Source organism: Coenobita brevimanus, chromosome 82 (assembly GCF_032717465.1).
Source record: "Coenobita brevimanus isolate Jiangsu-jjx chromosome 82, ASM3271746v2, whole genome shotgun sequence".
Classification (NCBI taxonomy): domain Eukaryota; kingdom Metazoa; phylum Arthropoda; class Malacostraca; order Decapoda; family Coenobitidae; genus Coenobita; species Coenobita brevimanus.
The window spans coordinates 18,843,004-18,855,896 of record NC_137035.1 but is presented as its reverse complement, the minus strand read 5'-3'; the positions used below and the strand labels follow the sequence as shown (position 1 = coordinate 18,855,896).

The following is a 12,893-nucleotide window of genomic DNA, read 5'->3' as shown; positions in this document are numbered from 1 at the left end:
CGGCCAGAGCGGAGTGCTCTAACCCATTGAGCCAAGGCTGCTACGGTTAATGGTGGTCACAAACCATACTCCCTTTTCCACAAAGGTTACATACTTCATCACATGAGCATTCAGTAACAAGATACTGAAGAACTATCTACTCATAATGTCGGGATTTACCTGTAAAATCTTGTTGATTTGTCAGGAATGCTGTTCAAAATATTACAACTTTTCTTTTTACATTACTGGCAGTGCTGCAAATTCAGGAAAGTTGGTAAACCAGCTTTGCAGGCAGCATTAATACTGGATTGCTCATCATTCCCCTCCCCCCCCAGTACTTCACTCACTTCATCAGTGGCTAGCCTTAGTGCACACTCCATACTCCTTGAGTTCTTTCTGACAGTTCTAACCATCGATTAGTTCATGTCAAAAATTTTAGCAACAGCACCCACATTCACCATTATCCAAGTGCCTTAGCATTTCCTTTTCGCTGCTAACGTCAGGGTCCTATGCATGCTGGCCCCACTTGATGCCATTTTTCTATACTACCCGGTCCTTGATCCTTTCTGAGCTGAAGACCTCATATTGAGTACAATGAAGGTCTGCATGAGCCTTGCTGCAAGCCTAACACAAGGTACTGTTTACATCAGTTATAAGACAGTGACTCGAGAGAGAAATTACTTTACAAAGAATCAGCCTGGCAGGGTTAACACAGGGCAATGCAAGATGTCAATACTATTGTGCTGGGAACACATCCACTTCACTGCAAGGACAAAACATGGATCACTGTAGGTCAGCTTTGTCCATGCAAGCCACTACATGTGCCTGACCCAATCAGAGAACACAGATGTGCAAAGGATTGTAGGAGCATCATGGTGGTCGTGACATTACCATGTGGGTGATTTAAAATGTAAGGCAGCTTGGCCAGCCATGGGCACTGATTTGATCCAGTAGGGGACTGCACAATTTCCGCACAGTTGATAGTCTTTAGAAACTGTTAGTGCACACAGGTCCCACATGAAAGGAAGAGTCCACTGTACTTGCTTAGGTGTTTGTTTCTGTTGTCCATGCATTATTAATAAGCCTTCATTTACTTGCAGCTAGATGTTCTTAACCCTCCTAGCCATATTCTAACCTTTACCTGTTTGGTACCCTCCCAGTATCATTTTGAGCAGTTTACATAATTATATTCTCATATCTGATTTTCCAGGGCACATAGGTTGGGTTCTGGGTTTGCATGATCCTCCTCCTGTGGGTGGTATTTGTAGTTGTCAAGGCACCACATTCTGATGGACACTAAATGGGCAAGTTTTAGAGTAAAACACTCTATTTGCAAATCCAAGGAATGTATTGCCCTCATACAGCCCTCCATGACAAGGTGTCCATTACCACTTCCTTGTATTCATAATCCCCCCTTCCCCAACTCTGGGCACAGGCTTCAGAACCTGTTCCCAAGGCCCAGTAATCCTCCTACATAGCATACACCTCTACATACCATACACTCCACATTTGTTCACTTGAGCAATAACACCCACCTTCCATATTGAATACATGCTGGGGCCGTCTCATAGAGGACTAGTGTATTGGCATTAATGGGGGGATTTTTGCGACATGTCGGTGGGTCTTCTGGTAGATCAGTAAAGTCTGCTTTATGAAATTCATCCATCCATCCATCATCCAATCCTCTGTTGCCCCATGAGGAGCATAGATGCCCGGGGCTAGGCATGTTGGTCCTGACATTTAAGATGATAGTGACCAGCCTCACTCATCCCTGAGTGGCATTACGTGAGCAATAAACCACAACCATCCCTTGGATATAAACCTGCACTGCGCTACACTGAGTTAGTGGATGGTGAGTGCCCCCACCCATCACACAAATTCAAATCCTTAAATTGTTCCCTGTCCCAGCTGGGACTCGAACCTGGGTCCTTTAGGACTGCAGGCGACCTCTCTACCGATTCAGCCCGCCTCCCAATATATGAGGATCTTACATAACGGTCAATTCTGTACATTAGTTGGGATTCTATGCACCATCTGAGGATGTTATAAGGGCAGCTGAGAGCCAACATATTCAAGGAGGTAACCTAGCAATGTCTGTTCATTAATACAACTTTTCTAAGTATTTTACAGTACCATAGTTCATGGGAATGACTCAGAAAACTTTACATGAGGACCACTGTACAAATTCAGACAATAGCTATATGAAAAGGATAACAGAAAGGCAATTCTGTATAGAATCACATACCACTTGACATGTTTCTGGGAGAGAAATGTGAAAGATGTACAAAAATATATGCCACTACAAACACATCATTCACATTACTGATTGACATCATGGGCAGAAGCTACAATACATATTCTTCATCAGTTGGACAAACGCAGCTACAACTGCCTATGAACATGTGAACTAAAAATTAATATTAGTTTCCAAGAACCTTTACTTTAGTCTACTGTACAACTGATGAACTGCTTTTTTTTGTAATACATAAACATCCTTCAAACAGTAACAGCTTATTGAATAATGTCACATTATACCATGTAACCATAAGATCATCCCATATAATCATATATATTGTCCTGATAATATTGCACAAACACATCTCTATCCTTAAAATCAAAACAGACTGGACATGTGTGACAAAACTAACCTGCTCATCAGTGGGTATAGGTTCTTCAGTTTTCACACAATCTTTTTTAATGACAATTAACTTATAAACAGAGCAGTAAAAACTACCTGTGAGTGAGTCTCTGTGTACATATGAGTGAGTGTGGGTCTACAAGTGTAATTGTTTTAATCTATGAATGAGTCAACCATTCATAAGTATAAAACTAGATTGTCATAATGCCCCCAAATGACTCTTGACTTTGACTATCATACAAGTGGCATGCCAACATTCCTTAGGTGGAATAATAATAAATACATACTTGTATGAAATTCATCATAAGTACTTTGACTGCAGTTACATATATATTTATTAATGATACAAAACTAATGGTCAAATGCTTAAACACTGCTAAGTGGAATGCAAGCTCCCTATTCTTTATGACAATTTCTGAAGCAAGTGGGTAAGATGGAACATGTTTAGCTCTTCTAAATAGTTGCTGACTGCACTCAACAATGTGGGATGCAGGCTGACCATAACTAATAACCACAGGTGCTCTGAAAATTGCAATAAAATAAAGGGTTTGCATTCCATTTTGTTAATTCAACATTTAACCATATGGCCCGAAGTGTCATATACTAGGTCTGTCAATTAAATTCTACATTATTATTATTATTATTATCCATCCATCATCTTAAATATACAACTGACAGTACTGGTTTGGATTTTTTAACATGAATTTATCCTTCAGTTTTCTACCAGTGCTGTGTTGGTGGCTGTATTGATCTGGTGTGTTTTATGGCTGTATTAGTCTTCCAAAAGTTACAGGTTTAATAGCCTTGTTTTGCAGACAACATAGAGTATCCAAAATGGTCTTAAAAAAAAAAAAAGTGTGTGTGTGTGTGTGTGTGTGTGTGTATATATATATATATATATATATATATATATATATATATATATGTATGTATGTATGTAGAGGAACACCCTAAGTTCTTACATTTATCATAACTACTGTCAAAGAAGGAGTGTGGCCATGTGCAGTTTGCCACAAGGGTGTGGGAAGTAACTCAATCTTGTGCAGTGTTTGTGATAAGTGGGTGCATAAGAGATGTAGTGGTATTAGAGGTAGGCTGCGAAATAATTCTGATTTCATGTGTGCGGTGTCAGGGAGAGCTGAATAAAGACTGTCAGGTGTAAAAGGATTGATCTTGCTGGAGAGTCTCTTGAATGTGTGTGGGAATTTTGTTATTTGGGGGACATGTGTTGAAGATGAGGCTGGAGATAGTTCTGTGAGTAGGGTAAGGAGGAAGTTCAGAGAGCTGTTGCCAACTGACAGGGTTCTCTCTCCGTGCTACAGGATCTTTGTATGCGGCAACTGTTAGGAGTGTAATGCTGTACGGCAGCGAGCTGTGGGAAGTAACGGAAGAGGATATTCGTTGACTGAATGCTAGGCCTGGGAGAACTAGGATTGCGACAGAAAAGTTGGGAGGAAGAATGGACTCCACTGTATTGGTGCTGTGATGAGGAGGCAGCAGACTGAGATGGTTTAGGAATATCGAGAGCACAGAGGATGACACTTGGGTGCGGAAGGAGAGAAGAGTGAATGTCAGGGGTAGGGTTGCAAAATGTAAACCAAAAATGATTTTGGATGTCATAGAATATGACTTCAAGGCTAAGGGACTGAATAAGGAGGCTGCTAGAGATCAAGCAGCATGGACAGCCGCCATTAGGTGACCAAGACCAATGTATGCATGCATGTTGGAGCCTTTGTAAATGATATGATAGTTGGGTGTAACACAGTGCTGGAGTGCACAGTCAGCCAGTGACTGACATTTCTTGCGACTGTCTTGCTGTACTGTCAACCAGTGTGGATAAATTTTAGTCTGCTGTTCATTTATTCTTGGAACTTTATAGTCAGACCTTGTATAATGAACAGTAAATTCATTCAAATTATTAACATATGTATTAAATTCTTCACAAAAGATAGTTTAGATACCAAGTTTACATAAACTGAACACAGCCATAACTGATAGCATTAGTGGGAAAAAAAAAAAAAAAAAAAAAAAAAAAAAATCAATATACAATATAATCTGCTCAAGTAAAGTTAAAACATCTGTCAAGTTTGGGTATCAATCTTAAATCTTGTACCATAACATCAACAGTTCTACCACAATGAGTAGTTGTAAATATCACTAAGACAGACACACCATAAATGCTTCAGTACATCAAAAATCTAGTTTAGTCCTGTCTTTCATACACGTAAAAAGTGGTGAAGCTCCAGACCTGAGATGAGGAGATTGCTGGAAGAATAACCTCAGGCACTTTACTAACCAAGGTTACAGATGGCTCCATTCCCAATCCATTCCTGGACAAGTATGTGTAATGTTCTGTACACTGTACTATGAGGTGGCTACAATTTTATATACTCATGCTCATGAAAGAGTAACAATAAACTTCAGACAAAGAGCAAATTTTCATAGTTTTTCATTAATATTCTGCCGACAACTGAATACAAATTGTGACCAAACATGAATAATTACGCTTCACTTGATACATGAGATGAAAGATGCAACAAAAGATCAGAGACAGACAGTTGTCTGGATACGGCTTTACACAACATGCCTTGTAAATGTTGTTATGCTTCAGTTTAGAAGTGCTTCAATCCTTTGTTCAAGCAGAACATCAATTATAATACAGTATAGCGTATGGACAAAATATCGTTATGTTGTACCATTAACTAGTGTCGGCAAGACAGGTCTTGTCTTCTCTCTTATCTTACTTAAAACAACAACAACACACCTATCAGGAAAAAGATGTTAATCGCTAACAAAATGGTCTGTTACTTGTTTGTATTACCTATATTTTATTCATACTGTAAATATAAAAATCATCTATAGATTTTGTAAACAGTGGCACAATAAATTGGTAAATACCAGTTACTATCAATCATAGCCCTAAGAACAACAGCTGTAGATATCCAAACATATCAAGATTTGTCAGGAAATATCCAGGCAAGTAGTGTCTGGATTTTAAAACTGGCATTCCCTTATAATTACTTATCAGTATGTACTGCCTTCCACCTAATGCCTACCCATTCATCACCTGTTCTATAGTACAGATACTGTACACAGCTATGTGCTCATTTTGAACACATGCACACATATGCATATGCACACACAGAGGTCAGCACATGTGAAAATCCTCCAAAACCTTTGCAGAGGACAAATTCTCCTTGGTTCTCTAACATTGACTGACTTCACGCAAGTCCCAGCAGTGAGCAAGTCTAAGGAGGGATTTGCCACGGTTTTCCTGATGGTATGGCAATACGTCCTAAGCCCTGTGTTCTCATCCCTGCAGCTAGGTGGCTGAAAAGTAAATGTTCTGAGCATACTGTACACATTAGCAGCTGTACAGCTGGAGGTTTGCCAAGATGCATTTTAAAATAGTTGCAAAAAGTAAACAACACCATTTCCATGTAACTGCATATTCTTCTTCTTTGACAACAAAGTTTGCCAGCTTTACCATGATGATGATGATGATGATGATGATGATGATGATGATGATGATCCAGAAGGCAATATGCACTATCGATGAACTTTATGAATTAGTAAAAATCAATATCTTATGAGACAGTAAAAAGAAAAGAAGCATTTTTAAGATCAAAATATATTACAAAAAATCTTTCAGACATTTAAAATGGAACATCTTTATGTTAAAGATCTTTATGAGTAAAACAAAATGACCAAAAATGAAAAACAAAAAATCATTTTGATAGCATGATAATTTCTCTGCTCAGGTAATTATACACCCTCTACCTGTCATCCAATCCTAAACTGCCCTCATACGGAGCATAGGGACTTAGGGCTAGGCTAAATGCATGCAAAAAATCTCACTATATCACACTTTTGCTTTTCCTGGACAATTCAACTACTCCTCTTCTGTAACATCAGACCTGCTCTAACAATTGCAAAAACTCTGAGTAACCCATCATTACCTATACTATATTTGTTTTTTGAAATTTATCACATCATTAACAAGCATACACATTTCTGTTCATATACACTCTATTTTTTCACATATACTTGACTGTAATCTGATTAAAAACATTTATGATACAGTGAAAGCTCATTTTTATTAGATTCAGTCTTCCTCCTGCCAGTCTGATATAGTGAGAATTTATATACATATATACATATATATATATATATGTGTGTATATCTTGCCTCCATGCTCATCCTGCACACAAATCACATACTGATCCTCTGCTTATGGCCTTGAATTATTATCCATCTTAAATACAATCTGCCTGGTGATCCTCACAGGCCATGACACCCTTGGTACAGTAACACTGCCCCGGAAGTGCCTGCTCTGGAACCAACAGACCCGAAACTGCCAGTCCTAGAACAGACAGTGCCGGAGCCGCCAGCCTGTGTTGTGATGCCACATTTGCTATGGCCTGAGCTGGTTATGAAGCTGATGGCTGCATCAATGCCATCACGTCAGGGTTCCCTCCCATGCATCCAGACGCTGCTTGGCTTCCAGCTTCTTCCGCGCTGTATGGGGAGGATGATTAAATTTTATATTATTCTGAAACTGGTCATTGATCTTTAAAAGAAACAAACTACATGACAACTTAGATAATTCAAATTACCCAGGCTATGAACAAACATTCTAGAATGTGACTTAGAAACTACCTCTCCAATTATGATCTCATTCCCCCACCCCAACAGAAGAAGAAACCAAAGGCCAGAAGCCCACAAACTGTTCCAAGAAGCCAAATTCAAGATCTGTTCATTCCAAGATGCCTGGACACACTGTGTTTAAAAGACTGGAGGTCAAAGGCAGTAGGAAATACAGACAGAGGAGGTCAGTTCCAGTGTTGACCTGTTGCATACGTGAAGGACTGGGAGTAACGATTAACTCGTGCATTCCAGAGCTGGACAGAAAAGCGATGAGTTTGTTGCTAGACGGGTACGCGCCCACCATAGTGGTGGTGGGATGCAAGGAGACAGTTCACAGGAGCAGTGACCAATGAAGTAGCGACAGAGAGATAAAGATGCAACAATGCACAATCTAGTCGCTGGTAAGTGGTGGTAACCATCATCCATTCACTTGATGTAGTACTGCCTACTTCTTCCTTAGGTAACTCTACACTGGGTGACAGTCTAATGGTTTCCTGTAACCTAGGATACCATTTACAACAGTGGGTGACAACCATACAACCAAATAACAAGTGATGTGAAGCGTACTATGGCGCCTGTTTGCTGAAGTGGAGAGACACAAACTGTGGTGTCCATCCAGGTACCAAATCTCCACACACTTCCTTGCAGTGGAGTGAAACTATCCACCGTAAGTGAACTTCAGTTCACTGCACATGCCAGCCCTGCAGTGGCAACTGCATGCCTGTGGTTGATGGGTCTGCTTGACCTGACAGACTGGGGTTGATCAACAGGTCTACCTATCTATCTATCTATTGCCAGATGCCTTAATCCCTTATACGGGGTGGCCACAAACAAATCGCCTCCACGTCACCCTGTCTCCCGCCATTTCACTGCCCTGTTCCCAATTCATACACCCCTCTCTCATATACGGTACCTCTCCACTCCATCCCTCCACCTCATCCTTGGCCTTCCCCTACCTCTCCCCCCTTCCACCTCACTCACATACACTCTCCTCGTCTGTCTCTCACCCTCCATCCTCTCCACATGGCCAAACCACCTCAGTGTGTTTCTCCTAATATTTCCTATCACATCCACACCCACGCCACAAAGCTCCTTCACATCCTCATTCGTCAGTCTGTCTCTCCATGTGACTCCACAGGCTCCTCTCAAATAACTCATTTCCACTGCTCTCACTCTTGTGTCCCTCCAACAACATTCAAGCCTCACTTCCGTATGTCAGAGTTGGTATCACAATACTGTCATGTAGTAACTTTTTCACTTCAATGCTCACTTCCCTGTTTCTTATCACTGCCTTCAAGGAACCAGCAACCTTTCTTCCTTGTTGTACCCTTTCAAGCACTTCACCCTCCAAACTTCCATCCTTACTCATCACACTACCCAAGTACTTAAGCGTACTCACATTTTCCATTTCCTCATCATGCAACCTCACTGTACATTCACTAACTTCACCTCTCTCAAAGACCATAACTTTACTCTTCCCTACATTCACCTTTAAATTCCGTTTCTTACACACTCTCCCAAACTCATCCACCAAGCCTTGCAGCTCCCCTTCGTCTTCACTTAACAACATAGTATCACCTGCAAACAACAGTACAGGGAGTTTCCAAACACTGCCCTCTCTCATTAGGGCCACTCCAACATCCACTGCCCTACCCTGTATCTCTTTTATAATCCCAACCATATACAGACTGAAGAACCATGGAGAAATGACATATCCCCGTTTCAATCCAATCTTCAAATAGAAAAACTCACTCAGTTCATTATCCACACGCACCGAAGTCTTAGCACCCTCATACATACCCTTCACAGCATTTATCAACTTCCCATCTACTCCATATATTCTTAATACTTTCCACAATCCTCGTCTATCCACCCTGTCATATGCTTTCTCCAAATCCATGAATGCCGCATACAACTTCTTTCCCTTCTCTAGAAACTTTTCCTCTAAAGATCTAACAATGAATATCTGATCAACACAACCTCTTCCTTTCCTAAAGCCTCCCTGTTCCTCTCCAACTAATTCCTCTGTTATTTCCCTAACTCTGTCAATAAGTATCCTACTGTATACTTTTCCTATTACACTAAGAAGACAAATGGCCCTATGATTAACACACACTTCTTTTTCCCCTTTCCCTTTGTACAAGGGAATAATTATACCTGACTTCCAGTCATCCAGGACAGGTACTCTTACAATATGAGCTTGTCCCATTTAAAAATATTCATGGTGCTTAGATGGCAATAACAAAATTATTACACATTAATACTGGTTACATAACATAAAATTATATGCACATTTTAACTATGTTAACTTAGCTGGAAGTGCTAAGCATGCTGAAATCACCAGGCCGTTGTTGATCAACCTCTGTCTGTCTGGTCAAGCATCCCTATCAACTGCATTCAAGCAATTGCCCCTGCTGGGCTATCCTGTGTGGTGAACCAATATTACATTGTGACTGACAGTGCCTCACCATGGCAAGGCAAGGGGAAAAGAGTGAAGGTTTGGTTCCTGGGTGGATGCAGCATTGGTGTGTCCACCCAGTTAGCAGGTACACCATTGCAGGCTCAACATCACTCACTAATTTGGTTATATAGTTACCAACCAGCACTGTAAATGGTTTCCTGAGTTACAAGAAATCATCAGGCTTATCACTCAGTGTGCAGCCACTCCCCCCCCCCCCCTGACTCTGGGCATAGGCTTCACAGGCAGCCTCGAAGGCCCAGTAGTCCTCCTTCATACTATACACCTCTACATGTCAGGTGGAAAGAGTAGTAAAAATTAACAGAAGGAAAAATGTTTATAAAAGGAAAGTACAAGTTTATGAACAGTGTGAAGGATATACAGTAGTATACAGTACCCTACCATTTCATACGGATATACTCTAGATATTTCTGAAGGAGTCAATTCTGCTCCATTTCTTAAAAGGGGGAAGATTATTTCTTCCCCCTGCTTAAGGAATTAATGTTTGCTACAGCTGTGAAGGTGACACACAGTACTTCTGCAACCTGGCCACTGCTTTTCTGAACTGTCTACTTGCATCCCTCCCCCATTACAGATGGCACACAGCACCCCTCTACCTAACAACGTTTTACCGATTTTCTGTCCAATTCTAATGCACGAGTTCACTGATACTCTGGTTTTATTCCTGTTGGTTAAGGAGGCTCCCTAGCACCTTTCCCTCGGCAGTTTATTGCTACACAGGCAAAGTTCAGTAAACTGAGGTTTGCTTTAGCTAGGGAATACTGTGATTCACATTTCCTCTTTATTCCTGTCCAACTGGTTACCCTCACCATAATGCTAATGCCCCTCTCAGCAAATATACTGACATGTGACGTCATACAAATACTCTCCAGAAATTCATGCCAGCTGACTATGAATCCACATAAACCTCCTCCTGTGGCAATTTTCCTAACAACTACAATATTACATTCTGGCGGATCACGGACATGTTGGGCTTTTCAATAAAACCCTTTATTTGCAAGCCCTATGAAAGCAGTGTTCTCAAACAGCCTTCCTGGATGTATCATCCTTCCCTCATGCCTTCGCACTACCTCATCCTCTACAATACCTACGCAACTAAATAAACTTAGTGAAATAAAATGGCTGATAACTGCCACGCACTGAGATACTAACCAACACCCAGGCCAGCTTCTCACCAAACGGTAACCTGGAGGAGGTAGATACGATCTAGGTGTTCTTGCCAATGTTAATGCATCAATGTTATTTTTACCTGTCAAGCAAAATACATTACCCATGGCTTGGCAAGTGTAGTACCATAGCCCTTATGTCGCTACACTCCTAGGGCTTGCATACACTGTAGAGAGTTTTATTCAAGAAACCACCATTTTAGGGTCTGTGAGGGGCAACTGGGGCTTGCTCTGGAATATTTACATTTTGTACAAAACAACGGTTCTTATCGTATCAGTTACTTGGTTATCTGATGTGTGGTTGTGATACATTATTCAAATAATGTCAGAGAGCATTATTCGAGTAAAATGGGTTTTTGCAACTGCAAAAACCATTTTATTCTTATACTATGCAATCCTCCCTTTCCTTGCTTGCTCCCTGCAATTTCACACTGCATACAATTGTATATTCTGTCAATCCTATAAACCGTCCTGTCTCAACTCTCCTGCCATTAACATTACCAATCATCCTCACCCGCCTTTGGGTGGGAAAGGAGGTCCGGATGATGATGATGATGACTTTCTTCTAGACATATACAATCAATCAACTTGGATCATTCTTATCTCTAAATCATGTACTGTACATTTACTGTACTTCCTTGGGCTTCAAACAAGGATTACTATGCCTTTCAGCCAATATTTAATAACTTGTTTTACTAGTATTATGGGTGGTAGATGGGGGCACTCACCATCCACTCACTCAACGTAGTGCTGCTCTTAGGTGACTGCCCTTTCCTCTCTTCCTTCCTTCTTCTTCTGTCTTTCTTTCCCTCATTCTTTCCCCTTCCTTCTGTCTACGGGTGACTCTACACCAAGCGACATGCCAAATGGTTTCCTGTACACCAGGAAACCATTTACTACGCTGGATGGTAACTATCTAACCAACTTATGGCGCCTGGTGGTTTAGTGCGTAATAAGTGTCTTCCAATCAGATTAAGCCTGTGTAGGTTTATATCCAAGGGGTGGTTGGGGTTTATTGCTCACGTAATGCCACCCAGGGATGAGTGAGGCTGGTCACTCTCATATTAAATGCCAGGACCAACTTGCCTAGCCCCAGGCTCTTACACTCCTCATGAGGCAACACAGGATTAGATGAGGTATGTATGTATGTAATCAACTGCATTACCAAGTTTGATGTTTTATCAATGTGTACACTGTATGTAGCTCTGTACTGTGGTAAATTATCACTAACCCCTTCAATCTGATGACATCCTTTTCACATCTAATGGGCCACCACTCAATTTTATTCAACTTAGGAAGGATCTTTAGCAGCACAGTGAAAATGTTCTGTATCTAATCTCTCTTATTCAAAATTCTTCTACACTGAATAAAATCATCTGAAGGTAGCAGGGTACTACTTTTAAAATAGGTCACAGGACTGAAGGGACTGGTAATAAGAACTTATTGTTATTATTTGAATACAGTTTACTTTATAACATGTCCACCACAACCAGTCCAATGCTCACCTTTGGCATCCTTTAGTTTCTGCCTCTCTGCCTCACGAACTTCACGTGAAATATTGACTTTAAGACCCAGTGCTCCCGAGACCAGCCTGCGTGCTAGGGCAGCTGAGGTGGCAGGTCGGGGCTTGTAAGGCAGCAGTGCATCAGTGATCCGCATGGCCTTGGCTTTGGATGGCTTGGTAGCTGATGCAAGGGACCGTGTCTTGATGAAGGGATGGTCAAAATTAAGTGCCTCAGCAGCTGTAGAGAGAGCAATGGATGGGTTTTGAGTATGTCTGATGAAGAAATTATAGGTGTCTGTGGAGTGACACTCATTTACAGCTAATGTTATGTGCCAGAGTGGATGGGAGAACTAGGAGTTGCAAGGTGGTAATGACTTTAGATGAAGTGTACCTACAAGGAAGAATGCAAGAGGATGCTTGGAGGATGTATGAATGTCTGTGCGGGTCATCTGGTGTGAGTGAACACACTGTTTGATACTT

The 12,893-nt window shown here is 41.1% G+C and overlaps 1 protein-coding gene across 2 annotated transcripts in view; it reads right to left on the bottom strand.

Moving 5' to 3' along the window:
* Positions 1-6,810: 6,810 nt before the first annotated feature.
* Positions 6,811-12,893, bottom strand: part of LOC145409693 (uncharacterized) — a 154,810-nt gene continuing 148,727 nt past the window's right edge. For both annotated transcript variants that reach the window (XM_080280046.1, XM_080280047.1), the window contains exons 5-6: positions 12,415-12,651; positions 6,811-7,135 (exon numbers count right to left, since the gene is read on the bottom strand). In XM_080280046.1, the coding sequence (XP_080136172.1) occupies positions 7,077-7,135; positions 12,415-12,651 (296 nt within the window). In that variant the 3' untranslated portion in view covers positions 6,811-7,076. The remainder of the gene's footprint in view (positions 7,136-12,414; positions 12,652-12,893) is intronic.